The sequence below is a fragment of the Varanus komodoensis genome, unplaced genomic scaffold (genome assembly GCF_004798865.1).
Source record: "Varanus komodoensis strain SLA01 unplaced genomic scaffold, ASM479886v1 scaffold4, whole genome shotgun sequence".
In the NCBI taxonomy this organism is placed as follows: domain Eukaryota; kingdom Metazoa; phylum Chordata; class Lepidosauria; order Squamata; family Varanidae; genus Varanus; species Varanus komodoensis.
The window spans coordinates 37,854,897-37,881,110 of NW_025335941.1; the positions used below are offsets into that span (position 1 = coordinate 37,854,897).

General features: G+C 40.7%; 1 protein-coding gene across 1 annotated transcript in view; it reads right to left on the reverse strand.

The window, feature by feature from the left end:
- Positions 1-26,214, reverse strand: part of CFAP44 (cilia and flagella associated protein 44) — a 56,264-nt gene that overhangs the window by 26,293 nt on the left and 3,757 nt on the right. The window contains exons 3-16 of the mRNA XM_044441783.1: positions 25,557-25,622; positions 23,239-23,419; positions 21,958-22,120; positions 21,230-21,332; positions 19,492-19,708; positions 18,403-18,517; positions 17,590-17,754; positions 16,426-16,581; positions 5,809-5,856; positions 3,868-3,973; positions 2,848-2,942; positions 1,704-1,913; positions 1,235-1,345; positions 892-1,044 (exon numbers count right to left, since the gene is read on the reverse strand). Coding sequence (XP_044297718.1) covers positions 892-1,044; positions 1,235-1,345; positions 1,704-1,913; positions 2,848-2,942; positions 3,868-3,973; positions 5,809-5,856; positions 16,426-16,581; positions 17,590-17,754; positions 18,403-18,517; positions 19,492-19,708; positions 21,230-21,332; positions 21,958-22,120; positions 23,239-23,419; positions 25,557-25,622 — 1,889 coding nt within the window. The remainder of the gene's footprint in view (positions 1-891; positions 1,045-1,234; positions 1,346-1,703; positions 1,914-2,847; positions 2,943-3,867; positions 3,974-5,808; positions 5,857-16,425; positions 16,582-17,589; positions 17,755-18,402; positions 18,518-19,491; positions 19,709-21,229; positions 21,333-21,957; positions 22,121-23,238; positions 23,420-25,556; positions 25,623-26,214) is intronic.

Here is a 26,214-nt window from a genome sequence, read left to right on the forward strand (position 1 = left end):
AAATAAAAGCCTAGTGCTGTTCAGCACATACCTGAACAAATGTTCATGTAATAATTAATACAGCTTTATAATAGGTTCTATAGTAGTTCTTGTGTATCCACTTATGGGAGAAGTGGTACAAACAAGTTTGGTTTTAATTTAGATTACAATATATAAAACAACCCTTCTGTGAGTGGGAGATGATATCTGCATGTGGAAGGTCATCTTTGGGTTCTCAACAGGGTAAATACTATAGAACCCAGTGGAGCACTCACCCTACCCCAACACCCATGCTTTACCTTCCCCAGGCAGTGGTCCCTGACTATTCCATTATGTAAGCAGAACCCACTGCTTATGCAAAAAAGATTTCGCATTTCCTCAGAAATGCTTTTTTCTGGAAGGATGCAGGTTGTTGGAGATCCCATAAAGCAGCTCTGCTGAACCGCTTCCTTCCAAAATCAAGTGCTTCTGTTTGGGTTACTCCAAAAGCACTAAATTTCTGTTTGGCAAGTGCTGGAGGTGATTTGTACAATGGAATTGATATGTTTTAAGACCCAGCAGCAGTCTAAACATTGCACTGGATTCTGCCCATTAAACCACTCCATACAATACCATTATTATGTTTTATGCCATCTGTCTTCTTAATCTCTGAGAATTTATAACAAACAACCCGTATCAAAGAAAGCAAAACTGTGACTATATTATGAGGAGCCACAACTTTTATATATGACTTAGCTGGAGTTTCACATCCAGCCATCAGACCATACTAGCTGGGCATGATGGAGTTACAGTCCAGCACATCCAGATTTCATCAGATTGGGGAAAGCTGAGCCAGTCAGTTCAGCACTGTGTAGTTCAGTTATATTTAGGTACTATGAAATTCATTTCCTAACTTATATTGCAATGCTTTACCAAAATGTGAGATTTTATGCTCCAGAAACGAAAGTATTCAGCAGGAAGGTCTTTGATTTTATAAGTAGATGTTGCTTCATAATCCCCGGGATTTGGAGCCGGAACCTGGACAACAATGCCATTCTCACAGAAAATAAGTAGTGTGCTCTGTGGCTGCAAGTCAAAACATAAGATGAAAGCATCAGGCCTGTGCACAGCACTGAGTTTTGATGATGAAAGATAAAAACAGACCATGGTTCATGGGCAACTATTTTAAAAAAAGAAGGGAGGGTGGGATATAATTGTAGTAATAATAACGTCAAAAAGCATGAGATGAATGTACTACATGCATGGAGCCACTCACATGAGAAGGAGGAGACCACTGCAATGCCTGCACAGGTCCTGGAACACTAATGAACCCAACTGGTTCATATTTGTCATCAATGGTAAAGAAGAAAACAGTTTTATCTCTACTCTGAAAAAGAAATAAAATCAAGAAATTTCCAAACTCATATATACATTCCTCGTGAGTAGCCATGCCAGCCAATTACAACAAATGATATACAAAGTTGCACATCTCTACTATCTTTGAAAAATATATTGAATGAAACTTTATAGCCTAACTATAACTTCAGCAGCAGCAGCTAGCACTACCAGCAAACTCCAGAGGCACACAGAGGTTTTGCCCATCTGTCTCAAACAATGCAGTTCAGGCTAAACTCTGGAATGTCAGACCAACTCTGAATTAATTTTGACTGCATTCAAAGGCACCCCAGGGCTGCGTTATATAAGCTATCTATTCACAAGCATTCATCTAAAAAGTCAAACCATACCCCTGTGGCAAGCATCTCCCCATCACGCTCGTAGGCCAATGCTGTAACTACATTGGTATGAGGCTTGAAAGCTTGTTTCAGACGCAAGGCTGCATCCGCTACTGTCTCCCGTCCAGCAACAACAGGGAGACCCTTTGGATTATAAAGTTCAATAATGCGAACCACGCCATCTTGAAAACCTGCAGCAATTACACCTCCTTTAGGATTCACCTTTAGTAGAGAGAATAACAAACTAAATTAAACCCTGTTCTATAACTTATTCTAGAAGTCCAAGAAAAGTTGACATTGTTTGCATATATTGAGAATAATTCACATACATTGTGGATTAAATGTCAGTCCCAAAATACATCGTAATCCTAACTAAACCAGAAATGTTGGGACAGGAAACAAAAACAAAATCCATGAAACACAAAAGCATTTCCCCCAAATTACAAATATAGGTACCAACAAAATCAAAACCACATTTAAAACCTTAGACTAACCTTCCTCAAATCCTGGCAATACTGGCTCAGTGCTTTCAACATACCAAATACAAAAGGCAAAATCATGAACAATCATCCCACCCACAGATAGCATAATATCTTCCTCTAGGTAGGGGTGGGCCAGTTGTGGCCCTCCAGATTTTTTTTCTTACTACAGTTTCCATGATCTCTGAATCATTGGCCATACTAAGAGAAGGTTGATGAGAGCTGAAGTTCAGCAACGTCTGAAGGGTCATGCTGAGGTTGATGCTTCCTCCATACTGGATGGCCCAACTAGAAACATTTGAATCTCTTTAGACAAACAAGTGAGGAAAGTTTTGTTGTTTAACATAGAAGAATTAAAATACCTGCATATAGAGCAGGAAGTCATCAGAAATTATGCCTTTCTTCTTCAAAACATAACCTCACTTATTTGAAAGTATGCAGATTTATCCAGTCCACTCTAATGCTGCTGTACCTGAACACTAAGGAAGGTGTATCTCTAAGAAGGTGTAGGAGGGAAAGTGGAGGCAGTGTGTATGAAGCTAAACAAACAGAAATGGAGAAGAAATCAGGCAAACGGTTCCTGAATTGCTATGCTCTATCGTCCCAGACAGACACTACAATTAGCCATTTATATATTACACCAGCTAGGCTCCATCCATGTACTTCCCCTTATTTACCACTTTTGGTGCCCAGGTCAGTGCTGTTCCTCCCTGTTTTAACTTCATCTCAGCCAACTGCACATTTCCAATGAAATCATAGACACGCACTGTACCTGTATTAAGACAATTAACAGGTGATCAGGAAGAGGAAAGACATATCTCCACTGCTTTCTAAAAAACACATTTTGCTACAGCAGAAAAAAACTTAAACATATTTCTTCCCTCCCAGTCCCCACAAGCAAACAAAATTTTCCCAAGAACAGATTATTTTGTAGCTTTGGAGCTTTTTAAAATACCTTCCAGAAAGAAACAGTTTGATGCAGAGAGTCAGGCAGCTACAGAGTGCTGGCCTTGGGAAACATGGGTAAATATCTAAATTTATCTCTAAATCAACTGTGTGTCTTTCCAGAAAAATACTAGATGGGATCCAAAGGTCTGCTTCCTCCTATAATTTCAATGGAGCCCTTCCACTGGAAAGAAGATTTCTCCTTTTAATGGAAGGGACCTTTTCAATCTCGTACATTATCTCTCAGACAAATTTCCCAGAAGCAAAGTAAGAGTTACAATATTCAACCACACAAGATTGTTATGAAGACAAGGCTGCCAAACTGCTTGCCCATTAGAACTGCTATAGAAATTATTATTAGTTTCCTAAAGATCATCTGAAGCTTACTTAGCAATATTCTCTTTTCAAACATACTGGCATTATCATCTGAAACAGGAATATTTTTCTCAAAGATAAATAAATGCAACATTTACATTAATTATTTTCAAAGGAGTACTGTGCAGAGCAAAACATAAAAGATTATTTCAGAATTACAAAGATTTGAATACAAAATAGTTCATGAAAAGACACAATTCTACTAAATGTATATATAAAGTGACTAAAAACATTGCTTACATGAGACACTGAAAAAAATCAAATAAACTATACTCCTGTAAGTGTACAATAGATGATACCCCTGAATATAACTAATCTTAGCCTTTAAAACTATGTGGAAGGAGGAACTAGGGCTGGAATCTGAATGAAAAAGACACACTTACGGTCAAGAGCGGTGGTGGCCATGAGGTATGTGACTGGAGAGACACATAAAGCTTCTATCTTTCCAGAATGAAAAGTAAAGAGGCATTCTGGATCATGGGTCTACAGAGAAAAACATACAAAGCTTTTCAGAGGGCCATGTATAAAACTGTTTTTAAAAGCTTTGGGGACTCTCCTTCATTAGAGTTTTTAAGCAGAGATTGCATGGTCATCTGCCAGGACTGCTGCAGTAGTTGCTTCTTGCATGGGTAACAGAATGCACTAGATGATTTTTGTGTCCCTTCCAGTTATAAGATTCAGTGCTGCTGTGAGTAGTGCTACATAAAGTCTTACACCATTAAAGTCCCATTGAAAATCAGATGCCTGAAGTAGGCTAGACGTTCTCTAGGATGCCTAATTTTTATTAAAATATTTGATTGAAATGAGGCATGTGTGTACTATTGCAAAAACTAGGAACATTCCTAAAAGATCTATATCAAAATGCTTTGTACTCTCAAAGAAGGAAGCAGAAATCTTTATCAGATTTTTTATTCACCTTAAAAATACCGGGGTCATACTACAGTGACATGGGAGATCTGTCATCAGATCTATCACCATCTTTTTCTTTTCCTAAAAGCAGTCAAAGGAAGGTCTGACTTGGATCAGAACCATACAGCAGAGGAATCAGTTGACCTTTTCTGCCTGTGATTCTTCAGAGCATTTTACCCTATGTAACTTTTAGTCATAGAGAAAAGAATATATTAACCCAGCTGCCTCAGTTCAAGTGGGAAGGCCCAAAGCTGCTTTAAAGGAAGAAAAAAGCCGGTGGGAGTATAATCACAGATCTCCTGATGAACGTGCTTACCTGTTCAAACAGTCGGTAACCGGATTTGCATGACATAACTTGTCATGAGCAACTAGCCAATATAGGTTGTCATGTCATGTGAAACAGGTTGCTTCGTCTTAGGTGGCTTGCTTATGGGTAACATGGCTTGTAGTAGGGATTGCCCCTATGATGGATTGTCATATCATCCAAATCTGAGCAAACAATCCTATCATGGGTACAGGGTGGCCATTGCTGTGTAGTCAAACATTTTTATCACCCATTCTGTTATTATTCGCATTTGGACCTTTTGCTATTACTTTGTGTAATAAATTCTTGCTGCTACTATCATATAAGATAGTGACAGTGCAATCCTCTACATGTCTATTCAGAAGTAAACCCTACTGAATTCAATAAGGCTTATCCATCCCCATCCTCCAAAAGTAACTGTGTATATGTATTTCTCAATAGAAGTAAATTAAGTACTAATTCTTTATGTACTTTATTATCTTTACCATATGCTTACTCTAAGACCAAGCTTTTTTTGCCTTGGCATACAACTACCAGATATGTAAATAGCTTTCAATGGATGACTCATTCCTCCAGTATTTATTATTCATTTTATCTACTGTAATCATTTTGGCATTGCCTTTCATCTGGACATAATCTTATAACAATTCTCACACATGTTTGCCCCTAAAGAAAAATTTTCCAAATATGTTTTTACGTGTATAGACAGACACTTGCCACAATACATTATTGGATTTCCCAGTAAGTTCATGGTACACTACTTTTCATCTAAATAGATTCCACTTTTTTCAGACCTTTCCATGGTCTATTATATTGTGCTAGTTTGATAAAACAATTTGAAACTTGGTACACTTAACCCTGTCCTATCTTCCTGCAGTATTTGCCCCAATTTTTTCAAACTGCTAAAAAGATTAAAAGATCAACTGAGGCATGTAAAATCACAAATAACTCCTGATGCTTAACCTTTTAAAACTCTTACACCATGGGACTTATATATCTTTAAATGTAAACAAGTAGCCTGTGTTTAGCCATCAAGTATAGAATTGGGTATAAATGAGGAAGGGTGTGGTGGAACAGGGAAAAGCAAATGCAAAGAAAGACTTACAACATTTGCAAAACTCAGATCAAGCTTCCATATGGCTCCATTGTAATCCTAAAGAAGAAAACGTTTAACAAAGGTTATTATTAAAAATAATATGTAATGTGACTTTGGCTTTAATTCAGATAGATGCCGAAATAAAGGAAACATCAAATTTCTAGATACTACCCAGAAGTTTGATATATACCAGTAATGGTGAATATTTTAGAGGCCAGGTGTCCAAACTGCAAACCAAAACCCACTTATTTATCACAAAGGGCCAACACTACTACAAAACCTGAAAACTGAGGTTTTAGTTTAGGAAAAAAAAAAAAAACTACAGTCAGTAAAAGCAAATACATATATATGCCCCTCACAGTGCACTGAATGGCCAAGCAAAAGCTTGGACGAATTGCAACTAATGTGTCATGGCTCGCGACATCATGACCTGGCACCGCTACAACTTTCCAAGCATGCGCATGGCCCCCATGTGTGCTATTATTGGTGGCTGGGGTTCTCCAGTGGTGACTTGGCATACGCAGAGAAAGAAAGGGCTCTGTATGCAATGCCACAGGTTCTCTACCACTGGCAAAAACCTAGCCTGGTGCACTCTCCTAACTTTAATATACAAGGAAAAGACCATTGAAAAAGGGCGAACTTGAAAAGGCCTTACTTGAGCAGTTTTTTCTGCACAGCTCATCATTTCTGCCCATTGAAAACACATTCCAACGATCAAAATCAAGTTGGAATAACCTGTTTTCCTAACCCTAACCCTACCCTGGTGCACACCCATAACCCTGATATAGGCTGAAAGTACCACTGAAAGTAATACGATTTTGAAAAAGCCTTCCTAGAGTAGCTTTTACTGCACAGCTCATCATTTTTACCCATTCTGAGTTCATTACAACCATCACAATCATGCCGGGATACCACATTTTCCTAACAGTAAACCAAGCCTGGTGCACAACCCTAACCCTAATGTAGGCTGAAAGTTCTATTGAAACTCATGAGAATTTGAGAAAGTCCTCATACAGTAGCTTTTTCTGCAAAGCTCATCATTTCAGCCCATTGTAAACACATTAAAAAGAACAAAATCGATCTATGATAACGCGTTTTCCTAACCCTAACCCTATACTGGGGCACACCCGTAACCCTATTATGGGCTGGAAGTTCGACTGAAAATAATGAGACAGTGAAAAAGGCATCCTTGAGTAGCTTTTTCTGCAAAGCTCATCATTTCAGCCCATTGTAAACACATTCCAAACATCATGATCATGCCGGGAAACCTAGTTTTCCTAACCCTAACCCTACACTGGTGCACACCCCTAACCCTAATGTGGGCTGGAAGTTCCATTGAAAATTATGGGAATTTGAAAAACCCCTCCCTGAGTAGCGTTATCTGCACAGCTCATCATTTCTGCACATTCTAAGCTCTACGATACCATGTTGATCTACGATGTTTTCCTAATCCTAACCCGACACTGGAGCACACCCATATCCCTACTGCTGGATGAAAGTTCTATTGAACGTTATGAGACTTTGAAAAAGCACTCATGAATAGCTTTCTCTGCATAGCTCATCATTTCTACATACTGGAAAAGTTACAACCATCAGAATCGTACCAGGAAATCTCGATTTCCGAACCCTAACCCTACCCTGGTGCACACCCCTAACCCTAATATAGGCTGAAATTACCATGGGAAGTAATGCGATTTTGAAGAAGCCACCCTTGAGTAGCTTTTTCTGCACAGCTCATCATTTCTGCCCATTGCTAACAGATTCCAACCATAAAAAACTTGCTGGGATAACTCTTTTTCCTAACCCTAACCCTACCCAGGTGAGCACCCCTATCCCTAATATAGGCTGAAAATTATATTGAAAATTATGAGAATCTGGAAAACCCCTCCCTGATTAGTGTTATCTGCACAGCTCATCATTTCTACCCATTCTAAGCCCATTCCAACCATCACTATCATGCTGGCATGACTAGTTTTCGTAACCCTAAGCCTACCCTGGTGCACACCCCTTACCCTAATTTAGGCTGAAAGTACCATTGAAAGTGATGCGATTTTGAAAAAGTCTTCCTTGAGCAACTTTTTCTGCACAGATCATCATTTCTGCCCATTCTAAGCACATTCGAACCATCATACTGGCACGACCCCACCAAAAGAGCAAAGGGTGCACGGCAAAAGGAAAGAGAGGAAAGGGCGCCAGGAGATCCATCCTCCTGAGAAAGGGCTGTGCCGCATGACATGTCGATTGCGGTATGTCAGGAATGCGTTCAGCCACGTGCAGAGACACTGCCGGAAGCAGATTCCTCGTCCTCCACTGCCCTAGCGGCCCTTCCCCCAGATGTGCCTCCCCAGGTCCAAGCTCTTTCAAACCTTCCCTCCGGTCCACCCTCTGACCTTCCTTCAGACCTTACCCCAGACCTCACGCCAGACCCACCTCACCCTCCCCATCCTCCTGACACCCCCTCCCCACCCTCACTTGACGGTAGGGCTACGCCTCGGGCTTTGTCCAAGGAGGTAGAAGTTTCCTCAGAGAGAGCGGAACAAGAACTGAGACGTGAGGATAGCGGTCTTTATTGAAGCGGGGCTCGTGTCTTTCAGGAAGCAGTGCAGATTGAGATCTTTTACGATTCCTTGTATACTGGATAGACTGCAGCAATTTCTTTATCTATTCTCACTTATGGCAACACTTAGCCTTTCAACTTGGAACACACAAGGTCTGCAACAACCAAAGAGAAGGGAGGAGATCATCCCACAACTAGCTAAGCTTCACTATGATATCACGGTCTTACAGGAGACGCACATCTGCAACGAGCAGCAGAGGAGCCACGCTCAGAGATTATGGTCCACGGACCGTCGGTGTGGTCCTACGGAGAAGAATGTGGTGCAGGGGTAGCTGTACTATTTAGGGAAAAACATAATCTCCATATTGACAACATTTTAGAGGCCCTCCCGGGGAGATTGATCGTGATCGATTTCTCCTTAAAAGATTTGTCGGCAGACGGCTTGGAGATCTCAAGGCCCTTTCGCTTATGTGGTCTCTATGCACCTGTCGATAATTCCCGGAGAAATTCAAGAACTTCTGTTTCACGCAGCACCAGTTGATAATAGCAGGAGACTTCAACAATAGGACTAAATTATCCGACAGGATTTGTGCGGTCAGCTCTCACGCTCGGAGCAGAGCACTGGCCCTGAGTGCAGAGGAAAGGGACCTGGAAAAATCCCTGATGAGTCAAGGACTCCGGGATAAAGCCTTGGAGGTGCCTAACTTGTTGGACTTCTTCCCCGTGCCTTGCAGGAAGGCGTTTCTAGATACTTTTCCCACTATAGATGGGGTGAGGTTCACTTACTGTTCGGGGAATACAGCAAGCAGGTTAGACCGGCTCAGAGCCCCAAAGGAGGTCAAGACAGAGAAATGCAACATCGTCGTCACCCCGTGGTCAGATCACACCATTCTGGCCGTTGAGCTGAGTTTCGGGCAGGTCTACCCTAGGGGCAGACCCCTGTGGAGACTCAGACCCAAGATGCTGGACGAGTCTTGCAGGGACAACATGGCTTCCGTTTTGGCCAATATGTTGACCCTGCGTGACATCTATTTCGATGAGTTACCGGAATGGTGGGAAAGGACCAAGAGGGCGATTAGGAACAGCTGCCACAAGTATGAGTTTACGGTGAATAGACGAGGACTCCAGCACTACCAGGAGGCCGTCTTTCACTTCTTACAGTGCCACAGCAGAATGAATCAGGGACGACCGTACGATGAAGGGGTTTTGGTCTGGTCTAGGAAAGTCATTGCGGAATTCCACTACACCCAAAGGAGGAACCAGCTAAATTATAGAGATTATAGAATGAAGGGCTCCGCTGTTGACGTAGAGGAGTGGGCGAAGGCTCGCAGTCCAAAGACACCCATAGAGATGAAAGGTCTGCGAGAGAAGGAAGGAGACGCGGTCGCCCTCCACCCGCAGGAGATGTTATCTATCATGGGGCGGTATTACCAGCAGCTTTTCGCTCCTAAGGGCATTGACTCCCATGAGGTGGAACGCTTCTTGGAGGACATTCCCAGAGAGAAAGCAGGCTCTCTCTATGGGAAACTGACAGAAGCGGAGAGTCAGATGTTAGAGGCACCTATTGAAGAAGAAGAGGTGAGGTGAGCCATCTTGACAGAGAAAGGAAATTCCACCCCGGGAGCAGATGGGCTAGGATATGAATTTTATAGGATATTTCGGGAATGGCTCGTTCCCCCTCTGACAAAAGTGTTAACTCATTACTGGCCCGAGAGCGACTCACCAAATCCTTTTATCAGGGCACTCTGATTTTCTTCCCTAAGAAAGGGGACCTGACGCTGCCGGCTAATTGGAGGCCCATTGCGCTGACCAACATGGATTATCGCCTCCTGGCGAAGATACTGAACAGGAGACTGGCTAGCGTGGCACACAAATTGGTCGTGGGGTGCCAGACCAGTGCGGTGCCGGGGAGAGCTATTATAGACTCCCTCTGTCTTATGCGGGAGATCTTCCAGTTGGTGCGGGACAGGAAATGGGCGGGACGGATTCTCCTGTTAGATCAGAGCAAGGCATTCGATAACGTCCACCACTCCTTCTTGTGGAGGGTTCTCCGATGGAAGGGCCTCCCGCCCTCCTATGTCGGGTTCCTCAAACTGCTGTATGCCAAAGCCACCGTCACCCCCCAGATTAACGGACACAGGGGAAGTCGCATCGATTTACAATCGGGAGTGAGGCAGGGGTGTCCATTGAGCCCACTCCTCTATGTCTTGGCTCTGGACGCTGTCCTGTGCCACATACAGCTCAAGGAGGGGATAGCGGGGATCCGTTCGGCCCTTCCTACCGGTGCTCCCATATGGATCAAGTTCGTGGCCCATGCCGATGACATCTAGCTGCTCCTGAATGACGAAAGAGAGGTCAGGAGCGTGCAGCTGATCTTTGATACGTACGCACGTGCCTCGGGTTCTCAGATAAACAGGAAGAAAAGTTGCCTTATTTCTTTTGACCCCAAGGCAAGCAGCTTAAGATATCTCCCATGGAAACAGACCAAGAGGGGGAGGGCGGGAATGAGCAGAAGGTAGAGAAGGTGAAGATTCTGGGGTTTACTATTCCATAGCCAAGGAAGGGTGGAAGAGGAACTGGTTCTCTTGGCTTCAAAAGTTTAAGGAGAAAATTGGGATGTGGAGGAAGTGGCAACTGACCGTGTATCAAAAGGCGGTTTACGTACGCACGTACGTGTTGCCGGTAGCGCATAACATAGCAGTGGTCTACCCCCCTCCGGGAGCCATGATGAAGGAACTGGAGAAGGAGCTCTTCAAATTCCTCTGGGGAATGGCCACCTTCCCTCTGGCGAGGGTGGTGGCCTATAGACAGATAGATCAGGCGGGTTTGGACTTCCCGGCTCTCCGTCTGAGGATGTTCACAACCTTCCTGTGTTACAACTTTGGTAAATACGTTCAATGGGAGGAGGGGGGACCGACCTCACATGTGGGTGGTCCTGTTTGCGCAGCACTGGGTGGGTAAACCGTGGGCGGAAACCTGGTGGGGGGAGCACTGCCTCGACTTTGCCGTCTCGGCCACGATGCGGTGCACGGGGCCCGAATATCTGAGGGAGCGCTACAGCTTCATCAAGCAGCATAAAGTCCATGCGGAATGGTTTGGTACTAGCCGGGGGGACCTGAGGAGTATCAAACGAGCGGTGTATAGAGAGCTGCTAGAGGTGGCCTATTTCAGACTGCAGGTCGTCAAGAATGCAAGGAGGGAGAACCTCTGTCGATACTTGAGGGAACAGACTTACTCGATAGAATATTTTCACGACAGAAGGGTTCTGTTCCGGCTGTGGGACATCAGGTGGAGGCTGTATCATCAGGTGTATGACCTGCAAGGGACCAGTCCCTGGCTTCCCGAGTGGGCACAGGCCTGCCCCAGACTGCAGTGTAAGAGCGGGCTGTCGCGAGCAGGACGGCGCAAAAGGAGACGGTGAGGCACTTGGTCAGCGATTGCCCCGCGGCACGTGCCACGTGGAAGGCGGTGTCTGAAGCGCTGGACTGGCTGGATCTGGGCTCCCAGGACTGGGAATCGGTCGTGTCTGGCACAGAACCCACTCCTCCATTGAAGGGACCCAGGAGGAGGGTGCCCAGGAAGCGGCGGTGGAGAGAGACCACGGCTCCCGAGACATACTGGACTGTACCGTGGTCCATGATTAGGCTGATTAATCTGTACGTACTGTTGGCGCTGTCGCTCCAACGCCACAGAGAGATAAAAACGCGAAAGGTGGCTGACATGGCCGGCTCGGTCAAATTTGTCCAAGAGAAGATCTTTTGGTTGAGCCGCAAGGAAAAAGGGAGGATGCCGCCCAGTCGGTGGAGGAAATTGTGGCCATGGTTGAGTGGGGCTCATGCGCCGATCACGTAATGTACGTATACCGCTCATACATGGAAAATGTTGGTGAGACGCATGGCATGAACCTATCAAGGAGAAGTCTGTAGAATGTTCTTTCTGTAAATTTGATTTGTAAAGTTTGGGAATCCTGTAAATGTGTGTACATTTGGCATTTTGACACCTTGTAAATATTGGATGGTGTACTTCTCTATTTTTGTAACGTTGCACTTTTTGTGCCTTTTGTAACTTTTGTAGTAGGCTTTTATTTAAATAAAAAATTTCAACCGAAAAAAAAAATTCAACCTAATACAGGCTGAAAATACCATTGAAAGTAACGTGATTTTGAAAGAGCCACCCTTGAGTAGCTTTTTCAGCAGAGCTCATCGTTTCCGCCCATTGCAAACACATTCCAACAATTAAAACCATGACGGGATACCTCGTTTTCCTAACCCTACAGTGGGGCACACCCCACTGGAAAACGTGGTATTCCGGCATGATTGTCCTGGTTTGAATGTGCTTAGAATTGGCAGAAATGATGACCTATGCAGAAAAAGCTACTCAAGGACGGGTTTTTCACAATTGCATTCCTTTCAATGGTACTTTCAGCCTATTTTGGGGTTCTGGATTTGCCCCTGTGTAGGGTTATGGTTATGAAAATGAGGTATCCCGGCATGATTGTGACAGTTTGAATGAGCTTAGAATGGGCAGAAATGATGAGCTGCTCAGATAACGCTACTCAGGGAGGAGTTTTTCAAATTCTCATGATTTTCAATGGAACTTTCAGCCTATATTAGGATTAGAGGTGTGCACCAGGGTAGGTTTAGGGTTCAGAAAACGAGGTTTCCCGTCATGGTTTCCATGGGTGGACTGTGTTTTCCATGGGCAGAAATAATGAGCTTTGCAAAAAAAAAAAAAAAAAAAAAGCTACTAAAGGAAGGCTTTTTCAAAATCACATTACTTTCAATGGAACTTTCAGCTTATATTAGGGTTAGAGGTGTGCTCCAGGGTAGGGTTAGGGTTAGGAAAACGAGTGATCCCAGCATGATTGTGATGGTTGGAATGTTTTTGCAATGGGCAGAAATGATGAGCTGTGCAGAAAAAGCTGCTCAAGGAAGGCTTTTTCAAAATCGCATTACTTTCAATGGTACTTTCAGCCTATATTAGGGTTGGGGGTGTGCACCAGGGTAGGGTTAGGGTTAGGAAAACTAGTCATGCCAGCATGATTGTGATGGTTGGAATGAGCTTGGAATGGGCAGAAATGATGAGCTGTGCAGATAACACTAATCAGGGAGGGGTTTTCCAGATTCTCATAATTTTCAATATAATTTTCAGCCTATATTAGGGATAGGGGTGCTCACCTGGGTAGGGTTAGGGTTAGGAAAAAGAGTTATCCCAGCAAGTTTTTTATGGTTGGAATCTGTTAGCAATGGGCAGAAATGATGAGCTGTGCAGAAAAAGCTACTCAAGGGTGGCTTTTTCAAAATCGCATTACTTTCAATGTTACTTTCAGCCTATATTAGGGTGAGGGGTGTGCACCAGGGTAGGGTTAGGAGAACGAGTTATCCCAGTTTTGCTAACCCTCACCCTACCCTGGTGCACACCCGTAACCCTAATGCAGGCTGAAAGTTTTATTGAAAACAATAAGAATCTGAAAAACTCATCCTACAGTAGCTTTCTCTGCCCACCTCATCATTTCAGCCTATTCTAATCACATTCCAAGCACATTCAAATTATCAGAATCGATCTACGATACTGCGTTTTCCTAACCCTAACCCTACACTGGGGCACACCCCTAACCCTAATGTAGGCTGGAAGTCTTATTGAAAATTATGTGACTTTGAAAAAGCCCTCCCTGAATAGCTTTTCCTGCACAGTTCATCATTTCTGCCCATTGGTAACACGTTCCAAGCATCAGAATCATCCCAAGATACCTCGTTCTCCTAACCCTAACCTGGGGCACATCCGTAACCCATATATAGGCTGAATGTTCCACTGATGAGTTTGCGTGCCATCAGGGAGGGCTCTTTGTGCCGCTTTGGTACATGTGCCTGAGGTTTGCCACCACTCATATATATACGTTAAACAGCAGAGGCTGAGATGGAAACCTGAAGGACGTGGCAGGGCAATGGACACAGTATGGAAGCCGAATCCCCCAGTTCCATCTTCTGAAATTGCCACTCCAAGAAGGACTGGACTATGCAACTGGGCTTCCAATGCCATCTCAGGCAGATGCCTTAGGGTACCATAGATGATAATAGTAACAGCCACTGAGAGGTCTAACAAAATCAGCATGGACTCACTCCTCTTGTCACATTCTCAGTTTTATCTGATCTTTCACCAATGTGAAAAAAGCAGTGTCTGTCCTAACCAGGTTTAAAACCAAACTGAAATTGATCTAGGTACTCTGCCTTATCTAGAAATCCTTACTGAGAAGTCACCAAAAGCTCCAGCACCTTGCCCACAAATAGATCTTTGGATATTGACTAGAACTTATCCACTATGGTAAAGTTCAGGGAGGGAATTTTTTTTTTAACAAAAGTCTTACCGCCACCTGTTTTAGGCAAGAAGGAATCACACCTTGTCATAAAGAGGCATTCATCACTACCCTTACCTACTCAACCAATATTCCCTTAGTTACACTTAAAAACCAAGATGGGGAACAATCCAAAACACATGTGGTAGGCTTCACCTCCCCAAAGATCAAGTCCATATCATTTGGCCCTACAAACAAATAAGTGTCTACTATAAATAGACAAGCAAGGACCAAAGTTACATCTGCAAGATCTGTATCAACTATGATATCCAAATAACTATGGGTAAAATTGATTTTATATGCAAAGTGTTACACAAACTGCTCACAGAGTGGTTACTGAGTGGTTCATTTTTTCTGCTTACAAGTTAGAATGTAATATGCCACTGAACTCTTGATTAGGAGACTCTGTGCAGACACAGTGGTGGGAGAGCAACAGACGTTCTTTACTACCCTCACTGTCACAGCATAAATTTCAAAATGAATTCTAGCTCATGTTTAGTTGAATTAATTCCAAGGTTTCTGTCAACATCACTCTAGTCAACATTTTACTCATTTAATCATCTATAGCTCTATGAAAAACAGAGGGTGCATTTGACTCCATTCCATGGGAGAGAATTCTCAGAATCAATTGTGTCAAGTGCCTGAGTCATTTTTCCATTTCAGAGGTCAACCAAGAGTTGACAATACTGCCTAATGAGACAGAAAAATGCCCAAGAATCATCAGAAAATCATCCAGACCAGCTGGTCTTCCATCTTATCCCATGACTCTGACTGCATCTTAATTGGCCCTCCATCACTGCAGAAGTTCTGAATCCTAACAAAACTAAACCCAACTAGGTAGTGATGTGTCCATGATAATGGAACTATATGGTTCCAACTATGCTCCATACAGATCATCATTATCCCACCCTATACAGAAAATTAGATCCAAAGTACATCTGTCAAATATGAGGAACTGGATACTAACTGGGACAGACCCACAGTTATCAAGACTATGAGATCCTGAACCACTCCTGATAGTATGACCTCAGCATGTATGCGGAAGTCCTCCAGCAAAACAAGTCTAAGAGACCAGGACTCATCCCAGCTTCTGATACAACTCCATATTTCAGTTTAATTGCCCTTATAAAATGTTGAATAACTTACAGAAACAGCAAAAACATGTTAACAAATTTACCAATTATATACAGGCACATTGTTAGAAATTAATTAACACAGATGAGCTGTTTCAGAAGCACTAAAAAATCAGTTAGGGTTTTCATCAGTGGTCTTATAAAATTCTATGATGCAAATTACATTGAATGTTCAACAAAAAAGCAATGAATCTTGGATAATACAATTCCATAGTACCCTATTTCTAATTTAGCAATACTGCTTTGAATCCCAGAGATGAGATGCACCTTGCAATGCTGTGTGAGGTGCAGTCAGTAACACATGTGCAACAGAACCTTGTCTGGTCATATAACCAGACCTGTTCAGGCAGGAAATTTTTGTGATACTATCAATCTTAGGGCCAAGATTCAGAAAAACATAAGTTTTCACTAGCATAGGGCTTTCTGCACTCTGTAGCACAAGCCACCACATCATCATCACATTCTAAACACAGAAAACACTAGATCATGCTACTGAAACAGGGACAGATATCACACCCTACTGTCCTAATAACAGAAACAAAAAAATCTTCTATCCGTTAGAGAAAGAAGGAAGAAATTCTTACCTGAGCATACCAATATGGTTCTCCACGTTCATGGATTTTCACCATACAGCTCAGACTGACATTCTTGCCAACTAAAAGTTCATTCATTTGTTCCATTTCCATCAGTCCAGTGTCATCCACAATATCAGCTGTGTCTATTGTTTCAAAATCCCAAACCTTTGGAATTTGGAAAAGATTTTAATTATTGCCAAATACTAAAGCATTTTCAGAAAAATTGTGAAAATATAGACCATATGAAAAAACCTAAGAGAGCAGGTGGAGATTACTCCAGTTCCTTTATGCAGAAATTCTGCCACTTCCAGTGTTCTGTAGTGGTTAGGGTCTTGCAGGGTGAAAAAAATTCTCTCCCTGGGGTCTTGCCATCAAACTTCCCATCAAATTAGAGGAAAAAGTAAATTTATTATCAAAATGTATTATCAAAAGAGCTTTACATAGACAGAAGGGCAGCAGAGAACACATAGAGCATGTAAAAAAACCTTCATACTTCAAGGACCATGGACCATGCCAGCTTCCTCTTGACATGCAAACAGCAGTAGCTTTAGAAAGCTTGAGAGTGTGGTAAGGAGAGAAAGACTTAAACTTCCTCTCTCCTTACCTCTTCTAGTCCCAAGGCTGCCACATTAAGTGCATCCACATAACTAATCATAATTATTTTGGCCCTTAGGCAGTTGTATCAAGCAGGAGTGGGCAACATGTGGATCTCCAGATGTGCTGGCCTACATTCCCATCAGCTCTAGCCAGCATAACCAGTGGTGAGGACTGATGAACAATTTCCAGCATCTAAAATCTCTGAAGCCTCCACAAGTTGTTCACCCTATGTTCAGGTCCGAAGGACTGCCTTATTCCATTGAAACGTGCCTATTCTTTGAGTAGACCATAGATGGTCTACTCCAGGTCATTCCCACTTTGACAAATAGCAAATGTGCTGGCACCCACACCTGTAAAAAAATCATCCCAAGAAACACTCACCATCAACTAACCTAAAGGGTATCTAGTTAATGAAGTATATTCCACTAGCAGAAGTTATAACTGAACAGGGGCTGTTTTGAATGTATAGAATGTATAGTTCAATGTATAGAATATTAACATCCTTAAACCATGAATAAGCTTGGGTGCAGACAAGCTTTGTTTACTTAATACTTCTGTTCTTAAAAAAACACTCACTCTGATATATCCGTCTGATCCAACTGTTACCACCTCTCCTTCATCCAGAACTAACTGATTCACTGGGCCATTGTGACAATTTTTATGGCCAGGTCTACAGAGTTCCACTTTTATAAGGCCTCCTTCCCAGAGTAACAAATTGCCCCATTCTGACCCTGAAAGTACCTTTGATGGAAATGATATAGAATAGATTAGTATCATATTGCACTGATGTACATGAAAGAAAAACCATGGATAATATACTGTTTTTCTATGAAAGCTGAATTAAGCTTTTCACAAAGAGTAATTCATTTATTGGACAAAATGGCAAACAGAATGAATGTCTGTAAGACTTGGACTGCAATCTTGTACACATTTATCCAGGAGTAAGCCCCCTCAATTTTAATGGGCTATAGGTGTAGACAATCACCCTACAAATAGATTGCTATCAATGTAAATATAACTTGTATTTTTATATCCTAAGGCCCTGAAATGTTTTCAATAGATGTTTACATAACATGATTCTAAACAGCTACTGAGCAATTCTTAAAAGGAAACAATTTACACATTCTGAAAGCTCATATTTATCCATGACTTTGCTTTTAGTGTTTGTTGGCAAACTGCCATCTCAAAAGCCACAACCACTTTCTTTTCAATATCATTAATAGCTAATATCATCATATACTACAGAATGGGAATGATCACCCCAACTTACTGCAGTAGCAACAGAATAGCTATCCCTTTCTACATAGCAGTGCCCCGCCAACTTGGATCAGAGGCATGGACTTCACTTTATACTGTGGAAAAGTCTGAGGGGATAGAAACTCTTCTCACCTTTCCATCTGGCAGCTCCACATAACCTTCAATGTCTGTCAGTGCTGTTTTTCCAAACCTACCCAATGCTCCTTGTAGTTTCAAACCAGTGAAAGTGAGGGCCATTTTCCAAAACCTGGCCACATAAACATCAAAGTTAGATTCTAAATATTTTTCAACATAGTATGATAATGCACTAGACAGCTGTGCTCAGATATAGCAGTAAATCATTTCCAGTTATGGAAATAGGTCCAATCAAGACCTGACACACATTTCTCCCATTTCTTCTTCCACCATAGTCAAAAAGGGATTGGAAGCTTTTGCTTCCATTTTCAACTAACTACAATTACTCATTTCACCCAAACTGAGAAGTGTGGTTAGAGTTAACTATAGTTAAGGGAAACAAGCCTATAGTTTAACCCATAGTTAAAACAAAGTTGAGTTTTTCTGGGTTTGCACATAAGGTATAAACATGGTTAGCTGAAAACAGAAGCAAACACTTTTAGAATTTTTCTGGTGGCTGTACCAGAGGAGAGAGGAGAGCACATAAGTCCTGTGCTCATATAATATTAAATATTAAATTTTAATAAATTTAATATTAAATATTAAATTTCTAATATTATACATGAAATTTTAAACCACTGTTCACCATTGCATGCAAGCCAGGCCACATTATTTCTGGAAACTACAAGCACAACATATTGCAAATTTAGACCTGTTTTGTTTAAATGGATGGGAATTTAAAATAGTGTGTGTTCAATTGTGTGTGTGTGTGCACACATGAATTAGCATAGGTTAATTCTGATGTCTGTCCTAGTTACACAATATAGTATGCATTATACATTCATTTGTATTTAAAAATTTAAGTTTGAGGGATTTTCCAAATAAGTGTAGGATAATTTTGTCATGGTTCAGAACATTGTGTTCATAATGTTACCATCCATACCCATACTACCTGGTAAATTCAGTCTACTCACAAAAATCAGGAAAGAGATTCATTTATTCTGGGCTGATCTGGGTTAAATCTGGTATGATGGAGCCTATGCCTTCTCTATGTATATCACCATGATATTTTACTTAAGATAAAATATTTGCTGGGGGCAGCCTTACTTTATGTGACCTGAACCTGATGTGGTGAGTTGCTCTTCATTTTCTGGAGAAAAGGTGACTCTGTAAACATCTTGTGAAAATGCCTTTGATCTCAATACAATATTTTCCTGTTTCCAATCCCAAACTGTCAACATATAGTCAGGGCTGCTCCCAACAGTGGCTATCAAGGTACCCGAACGATTAAAGTCAGCAAATGCATATGCATTATCTGTTCCACCTAGAAATAAGGTGCAATAACAGGCTTTGTAATAGAATATAATGATGGAGAAAATATTTTGCCTCCCCAGCCAGTTAGCATTTTGTTGTTGTTGATTTTACTTTTGTACCACCCACTATCCAAAGTTTTCCAGCATAGTAGAACACTCATAAAATACAAATAAAAAATGTACTTCAGATGTTTAAAAATTAAACAACTCAAATAACTAAAGTTAATGACAATCCTGTTAAAACAGCTGACATAACTCCCCCAGGTATTATATAGAGATGTCAAATGCCTTTGTATAGCGGACAGTCTTAATCTGGTGCTGAAGGGATAAGAGAGTTGGAACCTGGTATGCCTCAGTGGAAAGATCAGGTGACTGGCACAGAGAAGACTGCTTCCCGATTGCTGCCTAATGAACCTCCCTCAAAGGTATCACTCAGATGCAAAGCACTATGTCTGAGGAGTGGCAGTTCATCAGGGAATGCATGTGTGACAAATGAAATAGAACATTATTGAAATAAGTACAGAGCATCCACAGCACTTTGAGGCATAAATATAAGGATATAAATCTTTAAAAATGTGGGCTGCAGAAAAGCCTACTGACAATAACATGGACTTTTATAGAAATTGTGGCTATGAATCTCAAATCTGGAATATATGTGCATAATAAGCATTTATTTTTTATGCTTGGTAATATTTGAACCACAGTCCAAGAGCTGTTTTAATTCATAACTCCTCTTTGTTTTTTCTTATCAATTCATGAAATATAGATTAAAGGCAACAATCCTTTTCACCATTCTAGCCAGGCTTCCATGCATCTCTCTAGGATAATCCATTCTCTCTAGGATAATCCATTCTCTCTCTCTCCCACTACACATTCAACATTTCCATGACTAAGCATGCTCAATGTGCTGTTTTGAGGAGATGGTATTCACTGAAGTTTTCTCCCTTTAAACAATCATTCTAATTCTGTGAAACTTCAGTTCCTATGCATGGATGGTGCCATTTTTACTTCATATGGATCTATACTCAAAGAATTCACTGTCAGTATATAGGAGTACACTCAAATAATTTCACACTGAATTATACCTATGAATTATTATCATACAGAAAACAGATCATTCATAAAAGATGCTAAAAGGCTCTAAGATGGTTGACTTCTCAGCTTTAGTGTAAGGTCATTAAATTCAAAAATTGAGAAAAGAAAGTTTGAGTTATGCTGTCTACAATCACCTTAGACAACAGAAAATAAAGCAATTTTAAAGAATGGAGGAGTAAACACCTTCATTCGTTTAACATTTGGTCATTTAACCATACGTGTCTTTTTCTGTACCATGATCACAGCAAAAAAGCATATTGCACAATATTTTTAAAAGTGATGTTATTAAGTACTTACATGCCTTTTTAAAACAAAAGGTGGCTATTTGCAATAAAGCCTCATCTGTTCATACAAAAAAATCTAAAATACTATACTGCTTTCACTTTTGAGATTTATTTCTTCTGCAGATGTCTGGAATTGTGAAAAAAGCAACCTACCTCGTAATATCCTGTATGGCCTTAAGGAAGGATACTCATAAATAATCATATTTGGTTTCCATCCTTTTTCTCCTACTGCAAAGTGTGTTTTATTAGGGTGTACCTGATAGAAGCAAAGCCTTTTTTAAAACTTAATCATCTTCAGCATCATCTTTTTTACATTTCCCCAGTAAAATATTCATTTAAATTAGTACATTTCTATCCCACTTTTTAATTCAGAAGGATCCCTAAGGTAACTAATATTACACAAAGGCATTGGGGTTGCACATCTGCCCTTACAGCAAATCACATATTTCTGGGGTGCCACATTCCACTTTCTCCAGGCATTTCAATGTCCAAGAACAGAGATGAGGAGCCTGCTACAGCTGCTGTGCCTCATTATCAACAACATATTGTACATCTGTAAAATGAACAATAGAACATACTTGGGGATATCACTGTCTGCTTTGCTGCAGTTTCCCCTAACCCAAATTATCTTGTTTCCCTCGAGCAACATGTGTACGTAGTAATGTCCTAAAAGGAAGAATTATCAATGGAACATTCTGATGAGCGTGCTGCTATTACAAAAATATGAAATTAAACCAAGGTTTGGCTGAAAGCAGCAGACAAGGGCAGTGCCTCAAATGGAAACCACATGACTAAATGAGAAAAAACTTCCCAACAAATCCTTCGTATTTTTCTGCCAAGAAAGAACTTCAGCAAGAAATCTTACAGAATAAATGCCATACCGTGATGATGCCAATCCCTCCACCACTTGTGCTCCGAAGGTATCTCTGGTATTTAAGTTTCAAATCCAGAAGTACTAGTTGGTTGCCAGCGATATAGAGGAGAGTCTGACTATCTAGCATCTGGATGTTTGACCGTTTAGTGCAATCATAACCAAAAGAATGCCTGAGGAACAATTACTAAGGAAAATAAGTCATGCTCCAACCTTCATTTTATACATGCAATGATTAAATCATTAATAATAACATCCAGAGAAAGGATGCTAAATACAGTACAATTTTACTTCCAATGATTATTTTAAAGTTTTATAGCTGGGAGCAATATTGATAGGATTTTTGTAATATGAGAATATATAGATGTAGCCAATTCATCTTTTAAAAACAAATTTCTTAATCTGTGGAGACATTACAGATCTCCACAACATTAAAACACTATGAAATTCCTCAAAACATTTTTCCATAGCAACTCAGAGACAGAACCAGGCTTAGTTTTTCTGTAAATATGCTAGAAAGACTGAATTATTTTACTGAAAGCTAATGGAAAACTTCCTACATAACTGACACTGGCTGGAAACAGTTTAGAACATCCAGCTGAAACCAGAAGTGGTCTGATTTTTAAAAATGCACTGCTGCATCACATCCATCATCTCTGGTCAAACAGATACAATATTAAAAAAGCTGCAAAATCTGTCTGAGTAGAGGTAAAAATGCACACCAAGATAAGTGATCCTTATTTCAAATTACTTTCAATACCCTGAAAGAGCTATCACTCATTTCCATCTGACTGTAACTTCTTCCCTATTCCAGGTTGCTAGTGAGATTTTTAATTTTTATTTCTCATGTGCCATTACAGTCACTGACATATGAAAAGGTTTCCTGCACCTACTTTTAAAAGCACATTGACTGAATTTTTTAATAGTTGCTATTTGTGCAAAGAGGGAACATCACTGGATTCCGTATTCTGTATAATTCTAGATTTTCTCCTGATAATTTTTGTATTTCATTAAAGAGATTCTCAGATCTTTCCTTCTGTCCACACAACACTCCTGTAAAGTAGGTGGCCAAAGGACACCCAGTTAATTGCAGGTTTCTCCTGCAAAAATCCAACACTTTAGTGGGCACATATTTTATGTAAGCCATTTTCACCCAAACCCCACATTATTTCACTGAACACATTTCTAATACAGAGTTATTTTTTTTCATGGGTGATAGTGAGTCATGCTTTACTATGTTTATAAAAGGAAACTCAATTCTAAATAAATGCAGTATTGGCAAAGCAGATACATGAGAGAAAGGAGGTTAAGTGGTATGCCAGAATCTGGAGTCACATATGGGAATGAGCATAACTCTTCATAGTTATAGTAGAAGCTTTCAGATATTTTCTTCTCTACTGGTACTTTTTTCTTCTTTTTCACAGGTTCTGGAGGCTTTTCAGGTTCAGCTGATTCTTCTTCTTCCTCGTTTTCTGGATTCCAAAACAATCAGCATAAAGAAGGCATATACTCCTCAGGCAGATAAGGAGACAGCCTTCTTAGTGGCTGCACCTACCCTCTTGAAATCCTTTCTAAGAGAGACCTTAGATGAAGACCTCACAGCAGATAAGTTAATTATAGTTCTAATGAATCTGTTTATTAATATTTCAGTTTTTAAATTTGGCTATCTATTGTGTTTTCTGGCTCCTACTTTTGGGCAAAATCCTATACTGACTCTGAGCCTCTGTTACTTGTGTTACTTACTTACTCTGTTACTTACTCTTACTTACTCTGTGTTACTTACTTACTCTGTTACTTACTAGGATATGGGAAAGAGCTGAGTTGGCAAATGGAACTGTTTACTAGTACACCAGAACCTATTAATTTTATAAAGAAGCCAGGAAATGGGAAACAATGCTCATTTCCAAAACAAGACAGATCAAGCAGAGCTTTCTCCTGAGAACTGTACTGACCTGCCCCATTCTAGAAACAAGCATTTTTCCTTATGTTTCTGGAACCTTCTAGAACCATTAGTTCCTCATGCATTTGCAGTTGGTTCTGCCAGCACACTGGGAGTATGAAATATAATTGTCAAATATTTATCAGGAATCACCTAGAATACTTACATAATGCCTAGAATATAATATTTTAAAATAAATACCAGAGTTTTGTGTCTAGTTACAATTGATACATATGTATTTGCTTTGTTTCTCTCCAGCAGAACTATACCAGATAGAAAGGCTTCTGCATGGAAACCTGGACACTGGAAATCTGAACACTGAACTGATGTGTAGATGTCCTAAGCTGTAACATATCCCTATTTGTCATATTATGAGAAATAAAACCATTTCAGAAAGAAATATTTCTAGGCTGCCTTTAAGAATAGTTATAACATTAACATTCATATAATAACTGATATAAGATAGCAAACACTCATAAAGCAAAAGCCATCAAAAACAAAAACTAAAACATAATCAGGAAAGACCAGAGAAAGCAAGTCTTCACAGCCTTCCCAAAAGCCTGCAAAGATGGGGCCTGATGGGTCCCTGGTGGCAACCTGTTCCACAGGTGGAAAAAGCCCTGCCTCGTATACTTACCCATTTAACTATCCCCAAAATGGGCAAATAAGAAGGATCTTTGTTATTGATCATAATGTATATTTAGGCCAGTATTGGTGAAGAAGCTGCTTTAAGTAATTTGGTTCCAATATGTTTAAGTCTTGAAAAGTCAAAAGCATCACTTTACAATGGGCTTGAGAAAAAAACTATACTTTTTGTGGTTTTAGCAGAATGGGTGGATAGAGGGAAGAGTGGCAAGATATGATCTGCAATGGCTCCGCAGGACTTTAACTGAAAGGTCTGTCTTGGGCTCAGGCACCTGGAACAGTGGTGCTGGTGTAATGGGAGAGGAAAGACACCTGAGAGGATTGCTGTACATCTGAATAGGCATCAACCTACCTAACATCACGCAAAGTCTGATTATCAAAAGACTTGAAAAGAATGACAGAGATGATGATTATCAAAAGGAGCATAAGCATAGGAATGCAGCTAAGAATCTTACAGCACAATCCTATGTATTTTTACTCAGTAATGGGTCTTACTGGTTCAGTGGGACATACTCCCAGATAAGTGTACACAGAATTGTAGCCTTACATCCTAGGAGGCATTCCAATTCCTTGTCAAGAACAGCCCTTAGTACAATGGTACTTTCAGTCTGTGGCCAGACTCCAAGGGTATAAAGCTAGCTATAACCCCACATCTCTTATTAGCCTCATAGTGATAACAGGGCAAGTATCAAATCTTAGTAAATTTCATATGGATATCAATGTCTGGTGAGCCAGACTTATGTGTTGCACTTCAAGTTTATTAGCTAATAGATTCAAGTCCAAAGGTCACAAACAGTGATCTTGCATCAGTGCTGGAATCTAGAGCCACAGTTGTCAATATTTTAACCACAGGTCCTGGGGCTTAAACCCACCTGTTAACAATACGCTGACCAGGAAGCTCATTACCTCAAATCCCAGAATTAGTTTCATACTTAATCTTAATGAGGATTACTCAAAAGGTATGAAGAAGAAAGAATTGGATTGAAATTTATGTCTGGAGTCCATAGATTGTTGCCAATACTCACGCTCACTGCCAGAACTCCCCTCACCCTCTTCTTCTGGTTTTTCTCCTTCCTCTCCCTCAGTAGGTTCTTGCAAACAAGAAAGTGAGAGAACTGTGTTAACTTCTGGGCCCAATTCAAAGTGCTCATGCTAACATATAAAGCCTTAAACAGCCTCCTCAAATGAGGAGGGGGACTGTTGGCAAGGAAAAGGGCCTTCTTGATCATTGAACCTCACCTTTGAAATTCTCTTCCAAGGGAGGTGGGACTAACACCCACTTTATCTTGCTTTCAGCACCAAGTTAAGACTTTTTATTTAGTATCTGTTTTGAGGTTGAATTATTTGTTTGCTGCTGGTTTTTTGCTTTATTGTTTTATTGGTTGTTGTTATTGGTTATATTGTGTTTATTTCCTCCTGTTTCCCATTTATATAGTTGTGTTTATATTGTATTTTAATTCTATGCTTTATATTTTGTTATTGTTATTTATTATCATATACATATAAATATATATATAGCACTGTAAGCCGCCCAGAGAGCCTCCAGCTATGGAGTGGCATGCAAATACAATAAATAAATAAAAATGGCTCTAGTGCCCATTCACATACATATACTCTGTGGTCTTATTACATTAAATGGTGAAAGAGAGAGTCTAAACTTTAAATCCTGTAAGCCCAGAAAAG